The 15573-nt window shown below is 45.3% G+C and overlaps 1 protein-coding gene across 1 annotated transcript in view; it reads right to left on the reverse strand.

The window, feature by feature from the left end:
* Positions 1–402: 402 nt before the first annotated feature.
* Positions 403–15573, reverse strand: part of tmem71 (transmembrane protein 71) — a 43674-nt gene continuing 28503 nt past the window's right edge. The window contains exons 7-11 of the mRNA XM_078215925.1: positions 13091–13166; positions 12931–12995; positions 12772–12839; positions 8288–8312; positions 403–3940 (exon numbers count right to left, since the gene is read on the reverse strand). Coding sequence (XP_078072051.1) covers positions 8289–8312; positions 12772–12839; positions 12931–12995; positions 13091–13166 — 233 coding nt within the window. The 3' untranslated portion in view covers positions 403–3940; position 8288. The remainder of the gene's footprint in view (positions 3941–8287; positions 8313–12771; positions 12840–12930; positions 12996–13090; positions 13167–15573) is intronic.

Below are 15573 nucleotides of genomic sequence, written 5' to 3' on the forward strand. Positions count from 1 at the left end.
TGCCAACTAATCAGCAACCTTCTGATACTGTATAAAGTTGTTGTTTCCCCTGATCAGGTATTCTTGCGATTGTCCTGATGAGTGCAAGACAAAAGGTTTTGACAAAATGTCTTTTTTTCAGTAACATTTAATATCTCCCTATGTGGCTGTGTCAAATTTTGATTTATAATGGTTCCATGCTTTGCTTTGAGACATTTTATTACTTTAAAGGAGTTATATTAATACAACTTCTGTGGTGACAAAGGAAAAGGAGTAGGCCATTCAGCCCCTCAAGTCTGTTCTGCCAATCAGATCATGGCTGGATCTGTATCTTAGCTTCATTTCTTTATTCCATAACCTGTTGCATTACTATAGAAATTTACAAGGTTTTGGTTTGTATAGGAAACATTAAGGCTCATTATTCAGTCTGTTCAAAATTCTTTATTTGTGCATTTCTAATACATTCAGTACTACTAGAATCTGTTCATTATACAGTTTCATATAAATTCTTATAAATCTTTATTGTAAGAACAGTAAGCAAATCAAATTTAAATAAAGCTTTGAAAAATTGAAGTTGTATTATAAACACTGGTAAGTCTATCGTCCATTCGGCTTGTAACCGGTGATACAAGAATATTAATGTGCAGATTTTAATTAGCTTATTTTCGATTTAGAAACATAGAAAAACTACAGCACAAAACAGGCCCTTCAGCCCCACAAGTTGTGCCAAACATATCCCTACCTTTTAGGCCTACCTATAACCCTCCATCCTATTAAGTGCCATGTACTCATCCAGGAGTCTCTTAAAAGACCCTATTGAGTTTGCCTCCACCACCACTGACGGCAGCCGATTCCACTCGCCCACCACCCTCTGTGTGAAAAACTTCCCCCTAACATTTCCCCTGTACCTACCCCCCAGCACCTTAAACCTGTGTCCTCTCGTAGCAGCCATTCCCACCCTGGGAAAAAGCCTCTGAGAGTCCACCCGATCTATGCCTCTCAACATCTTATATACCTCTATTAGGTCTCCTCTCATCCTACGTCTCTCCAAGGAGAAAAGACCGAGCTCCCTCAGCCTATCCTCATAAGGCATGCCACTCAATCCAGGCAACATTCTTGTAAATCTCCTCTGCACCCTTTCAATCTCTTCCACATCCTTCCTGTAATGAGGCGACCAGAACTGAGCACAGTACTCCAAGTGGGGTCTGACGAGGGTCTTATATAGCTTTATAGAAAGGAAAAAGAGAAACAATGCAAATAACTATTACGACAAACACTAATTTGCTAATCAGTAACATTATAATGGTTTGTGTTTACACATACTTGAATTAAACCTTATAATAGATTTTAAAAATCTATTTTTAACATTCAGTGGAGTCGCATAATTAATCAATTAGCAGGGATATGATTGTACGCTCATTATGAGATTGGAGCAGTAACCCAAAAGTTGTGAATTTAGAAACTCATCTTGTTTAAGTTCTGAAATTAAACTCAACAAAGACCAATAGAAAAAAATATTAGCCCACAGCACCTCACGGGCACCCACTTTTGAGATGTTGGATCGGTTCTTTATCTGTCCCAGTTAGGATGGTGGTAGTGCCACACATGATGGAGATCTCCTCAGAATGACAACAAGGAGTGTGGGTGTGTTTGCTGTGAACAATGCTGCAAGGACAAACACTTCTGTGGCACGCAGATTGGTGAAGATGAGTCAAATATATTTTTCCCTGTGTTTGTTTTCTCAGGACCCTGTGATTGGCAGTTATACCCTTCAGATTCTGGCCAATGGTGGGATAATTGATCCACCTCTGCTGATGGACAATGAGGTTTCCCACCCAAAGTACATTCTGTGCCTTTGCTGCACTCAATGCTTCCCACAGGTTATGGTTAGCATGGTGGAGGATCAGGTTTCCCTGCCTGTGCCTGACGCTAACATCCATGGGTCCGTTATCGATGTTGGACTCCCAGAGCCAATTACTCCCGACTTTGCTCATACGTCTGCGGGTGTGCATTGCAGATGCAGTGTTGAATGATTCTCGGATGTTGGCTGATGGCTCTCAATGCCATTGCATGCTGTCCTTGAGGCAGCTACGGCGGATAAGAAATCATTATCCACCTCCCAACGGAATGTATTTTTGCAAAGAAAGTCTGAAAGTCTGATGCATGGGCAGCACTGTGGTTAGCACTGTTGCCTCTCAGCACCAGAGACCTGGGTTCAAGTCTGGCCTCTGGTCATTGTCTGTGTGGAGTTTGCACATTCTCCCCGTGTCTGGGTTTCCTCCGAGTGCTCCAGTTTCTTCCCACACTCCAAACATATGCGGGTTAAGTTGATTGGCCATGGTAAATTTCCCCTTAGTGTCAGAGGAACAGCAGGTTAAATGGGGATAGGGCCTCGGAGGGATTGTTGTCGGTGCAAGCTCGATGGGCCAAATGGCCTCCTTCTGCACTGTAGGGATTCTATGCAGCAGTTTCTGTCAAGTTTCATCCTGAGCAGTTCTGTGGCACAGGGCTCTGTCACAACTTGAAAAGGCCAAAGTAACTTAAAGTTTAAAGTTTACAAGTTGGCTTACATTAACACTGCAATGAAGTTACTGTGAAAATCCCCAAGTCACCACACTCTGGCATCTGTTCAGGTACACTGAGGGAGAATTTAGCATGGCCAATGCACTTAACCAGCATGGCTTTCAGACTGTGGGTGGAAACCGGAGCACGCGGAGGAAACCGGAGCACGCGGAGGAAACCGGAGCTCGCGGAGGAAACCCACGCAGACACGGGGAGAACGTGCAGACTCTGCAAAGACAGTGACCCAAGCTGGGAACCGAACCCAGGTTCCTGGCACTGTGAGACAGCAGCGCTAACCACTGTGCTACCATGCTGCCACTTGCCACAGTCCATCAAGGGCTGGACCCCGTGTAAACCCCCGCCAGACTGAATGCATCAGAGAATTCTTGATGTGAAATGGATATTGCAAATATAAGCTAATGGAACCTCAGAGTACCATGTTCTGTATTGAAAGAAATTGAAACGTATGTAATGAACTTTATGTCATGAAATTTGAACTGTTATGTAATGTACTTGCATAAATCTTATGAACAAAGTATATTTTTGAGGGAAATACTGGGATAGCATATACATGATAGCGTCCCCAGAGACAACTCCATTATGGATGGGCACATGTGTCTGCCCACTGCTACTGGAGCCTGGTTCGAAGTGGGCACTGATCAGCAGGAAAGCAGATTGAATAATACTAGTCAGAATGTTGATGCTGAATCTGTATTCCAGCCCCAGTCAGTTGAAGAGTAGAAGGGGCAGCCTTCTCCAACCTGGCATCCCAAGATGTTTATGGTAGCAGTTGCCAGAATTTGCAACTGTCCCATAGCTCTTCCTTTAAGTAGAGGTGAAACATGATAGGTTGAAGCATACTCTCCTATGTGGACAGTGTAGCTGAGTGCACATGGATCATGGCAAGTACCGTTAGTGGTTTCCATCAACTGATCCAACACAATTTGTAGCAGATCCTTGGATATCAAAGATGTCTGGAGTCACCCTGCCAGGAAACATCCAAGTCTAGCCAGGGAAAACTCCCTCCACCCATTTTTTCATGGTCTTACTCCAGCCTTTCCTCACTGGAGACAGAAGCCTTTTCATTTAAAATGGCTCAGTATAGAACGGGATTGAAAGCTCATTTGAGTCAACATTTGAGGGTGGGGCAAGACTAAATAATTCCCAACATTGAAGAAAATTTGACATTTCTCTTATTTAAATATATGATTTCTGAAATTATTTAGCTTCTGGGTTTTTCTCTAGACTTGTGAGTTGAAGAACAGTTCAAAGCTTTGCTGAAAACCAGAAAGGTAAGAAATGTCAGCCCGTTTCCCATTGGTTCACGGTTGTCAAGGTTTTTCCAATTTCTTCACTCGTCTTTCATTGAAGCAGTTGATAGAAAATTGAGCTTCAAATTCTGTTTCAGGCAAAAATAGAACATTTACAACCACATCAGTTACAACCTTCAGTGAATCCTTCATACTGTCAATTCCCATTATGAATAGGAACAAAATCAGATATCTGATTGGGTAAAAAGTATTCCGATCTTAACCTGACAGATCTCTATCCTCAATTACAGACAATACAAAGCAGATATTTTGACCGAAGTTTTAGAATACAGTAGCTGTAAGGTTTGACCAAAGAGTCATGGGTTTCATGTGAATCAACTTGAGCAATGGATGGATTTGGCAGCACTGTGCCCAGCCGTCCACAAACTGGGATCACTGCTTCTTCACCACCATCCCACAATCTTCCCTTCACCTGTTCTTTTCCAGTAGAATCATAGAATCAACTCTCTGACAGAGTGCCTTACCCAGGCCCTCTCCCCCACCTATTGCTGTAACCCCACACATTTACCGTGGCTAATCCATCTCACCTACACATCTTGGGACATGAAGAGACAATTTAGTTGGCTGCAATATATCATCTCATAGTTTTGCCCATGTTCAGCACGGCATGAATGCTTCAGTCGTTAGTTGTATGCAGCAACTCCACACAGTTAACTGACAACACTGAGGCCGATAAAGTGGCTGATGCCTGACTTCAGGCACAAACCCCAATGAGGCCCACACACCGCTGTGTTAGAAACCCATTAACAAGAGGATCATGCTGAATTCAGCAGCTATGTTGGGGCCATGCGCCAGTCACAATGAAGACCCAGACCGAGACCGGCCAGGCGGGACACTGGCATCAGACCTGCAGTGGGGTAAGGTCAGGTGAGGTCAACCAATGGCAGCAGACCACAGTTTTTGTGTAAAGTCAGGACAAGCATGCCTGCTCTTCCCATTTCCATGTTCAGTCAAATGAATAGCATTTCGCTGACAGCCTCTGGAGGTCCCATTTAAAAACTGCTTGTTTGACTGTTTTTCACCTGAGGAGATTGATGGCAGCATGCACAGAACATGCTGTGGTCAGCCGGGAACCAATTTGGTAAGAGGGCCTGAAATAGATATTGCAACCCCAGATTTCTGTAACAGCAATGGGCCATGCAGCAGTTTTAGGTGGGGTTCTGGGTGACACTGGCCTAACCAATATGATATCTGACCCATACAAAGAACAAAGAAAATTACAGCACAGGAACAGGCCCTTCCTCACTCCAACCTGTGTCGATCATGCTACCCGTCTGAACTACAGCCCACTACCCTTCCGGGGACCATATCCCTCTATTTCCATCCTATTCATGTATTTGTCAAGACACCCCTTAAAAGTTACTATCGTATCTGCTTCCACGACCTCCCCTGGCAGCGAGTTCCAGGCACCCTCTGTGTAAAGCACTTGCCTCGTACATCTCCTTTAAACGTTGCCCCTCGCACCTTAAACCTATGCCCCCTAGAAATTGACTCTTCCACCCTGCGAAAAAGCTTCTGACTATCCACACTGTCCATGCCCCTCTTAATCATGTAGACTTCTATCAGGTCACCCCTCCACCTCCGTCGTTCCAGTGAGAACAAACCGAATTTCTCCAATCTCTCCTCATAGCTAATGCCCTCCATACCAGGCAACATCCTGGTAAATCAAAGATCACCGAATTGTTACAGTGCAGAAGAAAGCCATTCACATCACAGAATCCCTACAATACAGAAAGAGGCCATTTGGCCCATCGAGTCTGTACCAAACACAGTCCCACCCAGGCCCTATTCCTGTAATTCAGTATGGCCAATCAACCTAACCCACACATCTTTGGACTGTGGGAGGAAACCGGAGCACCCGGAGGAAACCCACGCAGACACGGGGAGAAAGTGCAAACTCCACACAGGCAGTGACCCGAAGCCGGAATGGGACCTTGGTCCCTGACGCTGTGAAGTAGCAGTGCTAACCGCTGTCCCATCATGTCTGCACTGACTCTCTAAGTGAGCCCTTAGTCTGGTGCCATTTCCCTGGTCTCCTCCCCGTAACCCTGCATGTGTGGAATGAACATCCATGTACGGCACTCTGCACGAGACACAACAGTGTCCATTTTACACTAAAAATACAGGAACCGTGACAACCAATTTCTCAGCCAGAATCTATTATTTATTTATGAGTCACAAGTTTGCTTACATAAACACTGCAATGAAGTTACTGTGAAAATCCCCTAGTCGCCACACTCCGGCGCCTATTCAGGTACACTGAGGGAGAATTTAGCATGGCCAATGCACCTAACTAGCACGTCTTTTGGACTGTGGGAAGAAACCGGAGCACCCAGAGAAAACCCACGCAGACACGGGGAGAACATGCAGACTCCGCACAGACAGTGACCCAAGCCGGGAATCGAATCCAGGTTCCTGGCACTGTGAGGCAGCAGTGCTAACCACTGTGCCGCCATGCTGCCCAAAGCGAGGGGTGGGTTTCAATGGGAATTCTCCCAATTATCCGTTGTAACATCTGCAAAAGAGCCACAGAAACCCCAGAGAAAGACTCTTTCCCATTTTCCCTGGATTTCATCGAATCATAGAGTCCTACAGTGCAGAAGGAGGCCATTGAGCCCATCAAGTCTGCACCAACCATAATCCCATCTAGGCCCTATCCCCATAACCTCACATATTTACCCTGCTAATCCCCCTGACACTAAGGGGCAATTTAGCATTGCCAATCCACCTAACCTGTACATCTTTGGGTTGTGGGAGTAAACCGGAGCACCCAGAGAAAACACACGGGGAGAACGTGCAGACTCCGCACAGACAGTGACCCAAGGCAGGAATCAAACTCAAGTCCCTGGCGCTGTGAGGCAACAGTGCTAACCACTGTGGCACCGTTTCCTTGGCTCTCCCATGCAAATTATTGTGACAGATTGGGGGAAAGCACCGAGTATGTTCAAAACAAAGATTCTGTTATTAACTAGCACTAAACATGATCCTAAATTCACTCTTACAAAACATTGCTTTATAACACATGGCTTCACTGTCAGTAACTTAGAGAAGAAAACACTGCTTTCTGAAACCTTCCAAATTAGTTTAATTTGAATATTAAACTGCAGTAAAAACTTGACCAAACATTTAATTCTCAATCGAAAGCAAAATACTGCAGATGCTGGAAATCTAAAATAAAAACAGAAAATACTGGATAAACTCAGCAGGTCTGGGCACATCTGTGGAGAGAGAAACAGGGTTAATGTGTTGGGGCAGACTGGAAGGTCAGGGGTGGGTTAGAGATAAGGAGAGATTAGCAAAGATGTCATGGACACAGGACAAAGTGGGTGTTAATAATGGCCTTAAGGATTGAAGAATTGCTAATAGTGGCATACTATTAGCTGGCTGTGTTAATAGGAAAGCAAAGATCTCAACAATTCTCAACATCTGGACATGATGAAACTGACATGAGGAACCCATGAGGATACAGGGATCAATACTGGAATTGGCTGAAATAAGGGTTTAGTTTTCCTATTTTAAATGAAATAGGACCCTTGAGGTCTCCCCAAGCAAACCACCTTTTCCCAGATGAGATCTGAGTGAGGGTGAGTGAGGCCTGAGTGAGGGTGAGTGAGGCCTGAGTGATGGTGGGTGAGGCCTGGGTGAGGGTGGGCGAGACCTGATTGAGGGTGGGCGGGAGACCTGATTGAGGGTGGGTGAGGCCTGGGTGAGGGTGGGTGAGGCCTGAAGCAATGGGTGAGACCTGATCCATGTGGGTGAGGCCTGATTGAGGTGGGTAAGACCTGAACCAGGTGGGTGAGGCCTGCATGAGGCGACTTGTAGTCTGGCCTCTTCCTATGGTGTCCGTAATCTGGCAGAGTGAAGTTGAATAACTGTTTGACATATGCTCAGCGGCCTTTGTTTCTGGGACAGGTAGAGGTGCAGCCTGCTTCTACCCACTATTATCCCACATCGGATTGTCCGCCTGTTCTCTACACCACCTGATATTCAATCTCACTGATTTCAATGGGATTCCAATTGGGCGGAGTGAACGATAGTAACTGCTGTATTAACACCCATTTTCCAACTGTCTAATATGTTTTTCTCTCCCGCACTGGCACGCCTCCTCCTCCCACCACCATCTCCCCCCACCCACCCATGGGGCCCCCATGAGTTCACCACACCAGTAAAATTCCACAGTTTTAGTGGAGTTGTCCACTATGGTACCGCATTTCTTTTTGTGGTTTTTCTTAGTCTTGGGATATCTCTATATTACTAACTATAACTGAAAGTAAGTGATTTTTCCTCTTATTATACTCATTCACTTTGACAATCAGGTGCTGTGGTAACAATATTGAAGCAATCACAATGCCTTTAGCCACATTCTTACACAAGCCACTTGCCTGATTTAAAATAAAATCTTGTTAAATACTTACCTCAGTCTTTTTCTGAGGTGATTTCCTTTGAAGAGAAAACACAAATTAGTTCAATTTCAACCTAAAATTACAATTAAAATACAGCCTTACTTTTCTGTCAAAAGTGAATTCAATGCAACTGTGGGAAATGTAAACTATCCCTCCTCATCCTTCTTGACCTGTCTGTCTGCGACCTTTCATGCAGTTGGTCACACCTTGTTCCCGCAGTGTCTCCGCGGAGTGGGATCTCACTCGCCGAGTTACTTATCCGAGAAACACAATCAATGCCTTCTCTTCTCGCTCCCACGCCTATAACATTGTTAATCATAGAATCCCTACCTTACAGAAGGAGGCCACTCGGCCCATCGAGTCTGCACCGACTCTCTGACAGAACATCTTACCCAGATCCTATCACCGTAACCCCACGTATTTACCATGCTAATTCCCCTAACCTATACAGCTAGGGACATTAAGGGTGTATTTTGTTCTCGTTGTTCCTGGAGTCCAAGGGGGGTATAGGAACAGAATCTCTTTGGAATATTTCCAAATCCCTCCATGACTTCACCCCCCCCTCAGTCTCTAACCTCCCCCAGCCCTGCAACCCCACTAAATAATTCCAGCCTCTTGTGCATCCCCAATTATAACCATTCCACCATTGCTGGCCATCCCTTCAGTTGCCCTAAGCTCTAGAAGTCTCTCCCGACACTTCTCTGCCTCTCTGCCATGCTCCCCTCCTTTAAGATGCTCCTTAAAACTCTGTGACTGAGCCTTTGGTCATCTGTTCTGATATCACCTTATGTGTTTGGAGTGATATTTTGTTCTGTGGTGCCTCTATGAAGCACCTTGGAAGTTTTGCTACATGGGTCACCGTGTGGAGTTTGCACGTTCTCCCCATGTCTGCGTGAGTTTCCTCCGGGTGCTCTGGTTTCCTCCCGCACTCCAGGTGCATTGGCCATGCTAAATTGCCCCTTAGTGTCAGGGGGACTAGCTGGGTTAATGCATGGGGTTATGGGGATAGGGGCTGGGTGAAATTGTGGTTGATGCAGATTCGATGGGCCGAATGGCCTCCTTCTTCACTGTAGGATTCAATGAAATTGTTGTGTTTACCTGGACTATATTCCCGAAGGAGCTGACCTTTTACCAGGAATACTCCCTAATGTGACCGCTAAGTGACCATTCTTCTAGTTTGAATCTTTTAGGTTTCACTGTGCTATTTGAGATATTAGAGCATAGTGCTACCTCAGAAACTGTACCTACACCAATAAGGGATCAACTACTTCAGAAGGGCTTCTTGCACTCTTTCAATCTTAATTTTAGCACTTATCATCTAAGACCTTTTCGGCTTTTCTGCTGAGTCAAGTAGGCAAAATGAAATTGGATTCTGATGTTGACCTTACGGCCAACTCGAGTTTGCATGGATTTGCATGGTCACGTGCTGAAAGGGCCTGGGAAAAAAGCGACAGTGCAGGAATGGGGAGGTAATGGCCTAGTGGTATTATAGAACATAGAACATAGAACAGTACAGCACAGAACAGGCCCTTCGGCCCACGATGTTGTGCCGAGCTTTATCTGAAACCAAGATCAAGCTATCCCACTCCCTATCATCCTGGTGTGCTCCATGTGCCTATCCAATAACCGCTTAAATGTTCCTAAAGTGTCTGACTCCACTATCACTGCAGGCAGTCCATTCCACACCCCAACCACTCTCTGCGTAAAGAACCTACCTCTGATATCCTTCCTGTATCTCCCACCACGAACCCTATAGTTATGCCCCCTTGTAATAGCTCCATCCACCCGAGGAAATAGTCTTTGAACGTTCACTCTATCTATCCCCTTCATCATTTTATAAACCTCTATTAAGTCTCCCCTCAGCCTCCTCCGCTCCAGAGAGAACAGCCCTAGCTCCCTCAACCTTTCCTCATGAGACCTACCCTCCAAACCAGGCAGCATCCAGGTAAATCTCCTCTGCACTCTTTCCAGCGCTTCCACATCCTTCTTATAGTGAGGTGACCAGAACTGCACACAATATTCCAAATGTGGTCTCACCAAGGTCCTGTACAGTTGCAGCATAACCCCACGGCTCTTAAACTCCGACCCCCTGTTAATAAAAGCTAACACACTATAGGCCTTCTTCACAGCTCTATCCACTTGAGTGGCAACCTTTAGAGATCTGTGGATATGGACCCCAAGATCTCTCTGTTCCTCCACAGTCTTCAGAACCCTACCTTTGACCCTTTATCACTGGACTATTCATCCAGAAGCTCAGCTGATGTTCTTGGGTTCAAATCCCACTATGATAGATGGTGAAATTTGACTTCAATCAAAAAGAAATCTGGAACTAAGAATCTATTGATGACCATGAAACCATTTTCAATTGTTGGAAAAACCCATCTGGTTCACTAATGTCCTTTAGGGAAGGAAACCTGCCATTCTTACCTGGTCTGGCCTACATGTGACTTCACTCCCATCTTCCCTCAGGCAATTAGGGATGGGCAATAAATGCTGGCCAGCCAGTGATGCCCATGTCCCCAAATTATTTAAAATACTACTGCCTCCAGCTGAAACCTCCCCTACACCAGCATCTTTAGGATAAAGGGACATTTTATTTCAAAGACTAAAATACGGGTATGAAAGAATTATTGGTGCAGTAGGTAGAGATGAACACTAACTAGTCTTTACCTTCTCCGACCCCCCTTTTACACATGGATCCAGTCATTCATACTGTACTTCCCATTTCAAGCAGTCGGGCTATGGACTGGGATAAGGAGTGTTCCGTGACTACTTATGCCATCCAGAAGTGCCTTCAGTGCATTGGAAATACAAGAACAACAGGAGGCCATTCGGCTCTTTGAGTCTGTTGCACCATTCAATGATTAGATCATGGTTGGTTTGCATCTTCACTCCCTCCAACCCGCCTTAGTTCTGTAACCATTAATACCTTTTCCGAACAAAAGTCTTTCAATGTCACTTTTGAAGTAGCAGCTGCATGGGGGAGAGAATTTTCGATTTCCACTACCTTTGTGTGAAGAATTACTTTCTCTGATGTCAACCCTGAACAGCCGAGCTCTAATTTAAGGTTATTTGCACTTTGTCCCGGATTCTCCTGCCAAAAGAAACAGTTTCTATCTATCTTATCAACTCCTTTAATCATTCAAAATACTTTAATTATCCCTTAATCTTCTCAATTCAAGAGAATCCAAGGCAAACTGTCTTCATAATTTAAAACCCAAATGAGAAAATGCTGGAAAATCTCAGCAGGTCTGTAAGGAGAGAAAAGAGCTGATGTTTCAAGTCCAGATGACCTTTTGGCAAAACTAAAAGGCATAGAAAGTGGGAGATATTTATACTGCAGGGGGAGGGAATGAAAGATGAGTCATAGCCACAGAAACCGGGGGGAAAAGGCTGCTAATGGCAGTCCACAGAGAGAATAAAGGGTGTGAATGGCCTAACGGCAGAGAAGCTAAAATCAGAGGGTAAGCTGTGACAGATAAAGATGTGGGGGGAGTGGGGGAATGGGTGGGAGAGAGATAAAATTTAGAAAAAAGGGGGGAAGGGGAAGCAAAGGGGGAGAAAAGGTAAGGAAAGGGAGGATAAAGTAGGGGGAAAGAGTGGAGGGGGGGGGAAGAAAAATGAAGAAAGACATATAAATAAATGATAGAGAACAGTAAAAAAAAATGAAAACAAAGGGGTCGAGGTGGGGTGGAGCTAATCATCTGTAGTTGTTGAATTTGATGTTGAGACTGGAAGGCTGTAAAGTGCCGAGCCGGAAGATGAGATGCTGTTCCTCCAGTTTGTGTTGCAGCAGGCCAAGGACAGACATGGGGGCATGGGAGCAGGATCGTGTGTTAAAATGGCAAGCAACCGGAAGGTCAGGGTCCTGATTGCGCACAGACTGAAGCAAAGTGATCACCCAGTCTACGCTTGGTTTCTCCGATATAGAGGAGACCACATTGGGAGCAGCGAATACATAGACCAAATTGAAAGAGGTGCAAGTGAAACATTGCTTAACCAGGAGTAAGTGTTTTGGACCTCGGATGGTAAGCATGGAAGAGGTAGCCCTGTATAATTCTCACCCCCTCCAAGGTCAATATATTGAGTTGAGATGCCCAGAACTCAACACGGTATTATAATGGGGTCTAAGCAGAGCTCTTTACAGCTGTGGCCCAACTTCCACCCATTTGCCTTTTGCTCCCCTTGAGGTAAAGGCTAACATGCTATGAACCTCTTTAGTTGCTTTTTGCTCCTATTCACTAGCTTTAGTTGATCTCTGTACACAGGCCGCTCAGTCCGAATGCTCCTTCTCACACTCATCTCCTCAGCAAATATTGGAAGCTTTTGTCAACAATCGGCAAGTGACAACAACAGGCAGATTTATGAGCTCAAATCCAAAACCCATGGCTGAGCTTCAAGTGCTCCATGGCATGTTCCATTGCAACTGTTGATCTCTACCCTTTAAAATGAATGTATTTAAACCCCCCAAAAACGATTGTAAATTGTTGTCCTACCTCGGTTTGTGTGTGATGCAAGATGTTGTGGGATTTAATAAAGCAGGGGTACGCAGACTTTGCTGTATCTGTCACAAACAAAAGAGATCGTGAATCAGAATTCAGCTCACCAGAAGTTTATGAAAAAACTCATTATTGACTGCAAGCAATTGTACTTACGCAGCACAGCTGTAAACACCAGCATAGTCATGAGTAATACTGCAACCACTCCTCCAAAAAACCATCTGTTGAAGAATTAGTACATCACACTGAAGGTTAGAGTACTCACCACAACATTTGAGAACAAATTTTTCATCTGAAGATCTCAAAATTCCCATACCTTGTAAACACGGCGACACATATTGAGAGGACTAAAATGATCAGGTGGAAAAAGAAATTCTTGACAGTCATAGAATCTGAAATAGAATCAATAATGCCTTTTTAAGTAATACACGCCATACAGGCGGGTTAATTTATTAAGGACAAAACTAAACCAATGTTTAACCAATATAGGGCGATATGAAAAAATATTCAACACAATCATTAATGCTGCAGATTTAAGTGCATGCCACAAACTTCAATATGGAAAGCAGGTTTGCAGCTAAAATTCCACGTGCATCGATCTCATCTTCGTTATCAGCCACCAAGTGTGTAAATCAGGAGCAAAAGAGAAGACCTACAGTGAAATCACACATATACAACTGACCACCTTTTACAGGCTCCTGCCAGGCATGTTTTTGGGCATGGGGAGGGGGTTTTGGGGCCATGCCACTTTCTTCCAACCCACGCACAAGCTCACCCCCAAAATACAGGGGGTGGATGGGTGCCAAAATCGGCAGCTCACCTGTCTTTTTTAGATCAGTGGTCAAGGGTCAACTAGACTTCTCACCAAGCCGACTGACCCTGATACTACGCTGCCCACACCATAACGTATTTGGTATGGACAAGCGGGCGGGAGTGGGCGGCCCAATTCTTAAATAAATTATTTCAAAAGGTAGAAAGAGATGCCCTATCTACCCTTTGCACCTGGGAGCAGTACCCTGCAAAAGAGAGGACTGCCTTTCTCTCTACTCACCTTCAGCCTTAAACCTACCACCTCCAGCCCCACCTCCCTTTCTAACCTGCCCAAAGCCTCCCAGACCAAGATCCCCTGTTTCTGGAGATCCCTGGGTCTTCTTCTGGCTCCCTGTTGCAGTTCCAGCACTGACCACAATAGGCTCTTGGCGTTGCCATGACAGATGGAACTGCCAGCTAATTGGAATGGGCTTAAGTTCCTGAGGGAGGGACTCCCCAGTGAGGAGCAAAATTCCCAGTCAGCCCTTATTTAGCTGCTTAGCCTAAATAAGCATGTCATGGCTGCTTGTTTCAGGAAGGTGACTGTATTAAGGTGTATGCATCGCAGTCAGTGGTTGCACATAGGATCCTGATGCAATTTTTAGATATTGAAGGGCACAGCAACAGGGCAGCACGGTGGCACAGTGGTTAGCACTGCTGCCTCACAGCACCAGGGACCAGGGTTCGATTTCCGGTTTGGGTCACTGTCCGTGTGGCGTTTGCACGTTCTCCCCGTGTCTGCGTGGGTTTCCTCCGGGTACTCTGGTTTCCTCCCACAGTCCAAAAGACGTGTTGGTTAGGTGCATTGGCCATGCTAAATTCTCCCTCAGTGTACCTGAACAGGCGCTGGAGTGTGGCAACTAGGGGATTTTCACAGTAACTTCATTGCAGGGTTAATATAAACCTACTTCTGACAATAATAAATAAACTTTAAACTTTAGCACGCATGGCGTTCACTCTCTTCATTGACTGTAAATGCAGAGAGACCCAACACTCAGAAAAGGAGCTGTACCAGTCCCTTTCGTTCTCACTTCGAATCTCACATCCACTGGAGAATCGTTGAGTTTCCCACATCTGTGATGATTCACGAACTGGGTTCAATGTTCACAGCTGATGAATGTCAGGTTAGTGAGAGCCAACCAGGAAAATAGCTTAGACCTTTCGCTGAGGATATCAGGAAGGTATATGGGATATAAAAACAGAAAATGCTGGAAAACCTCAGCAAGTCTGACATCATCGTTGGAGAGAGAACGGAGGTAACATTTTGTGTCTGGATGACCCTTCATCAGAGGGGATACTTGCCTTTACTATGCTACACTATATGGGATTCTCACCTTTATTAGCCGAGGTATAGCGTATAAGAGTAGGGAAGCTATGATGGAGCTGCATAAAACTCTCATTAGGCCGCAGCTAGAGTACTGTGTGCTGTTCTGGTCGCCACATTATAGGAGGGACGTGATTGCAATGGAAAGGGTGCAGAGGAGATTCACCAGGATGCTGCCTGGGCTTAAGCATTTCAGCTATGAAGACTTGGGGGGTTGGGGGGGAGGGGGGTGGTGGTGGCGGGGCAGGGGGGGGTGACCTGATTGGGGTGTATAAAATTATGAGGGACATAGACAGGGTAGATAGAAAGGAACTTTTCCCTTGAGGAGAGGTGTCAATAACCACGGGCATAGATTTAAGGTAATGGGCAGGAGATTCAGAGGGGATTTGAGAAAAAGCTTTTTCACCCAGAGGGCGGTGGGAATCTGGGACTCACTGCCTGGAAGGGTGGTAGTTGGGGGGGGGGGGGGGGGGGGGGGACCTCATAACATTTAAAAAGCATTTAGATGTGCACTCGAAACACCATAGCATACAAGGCTATGGACCAGGTGCTGGAAAATTAGAATAGATAGGTGTTTGATGGCCAGCGCTGACAAGATGGGCTGAATGGCTCACTTTGTGCTGTAAAATTCTATGACCCTTTGTCCACCAATAGTTCAAATCAGT

This window comes from Mustelus asterias, chromosome 7 (assembly GCF_964213995.1).
Source record: "Mustelus asterias chromosome 7, sMusAst1.hap1.1, whole genome shotgun sequence".
NCBI lineage: Eukaryota > Metazoa > Chordata > Chondrichthyes > Carcharhiniformes > Triakidae > Mustelus > Mustelus asterias.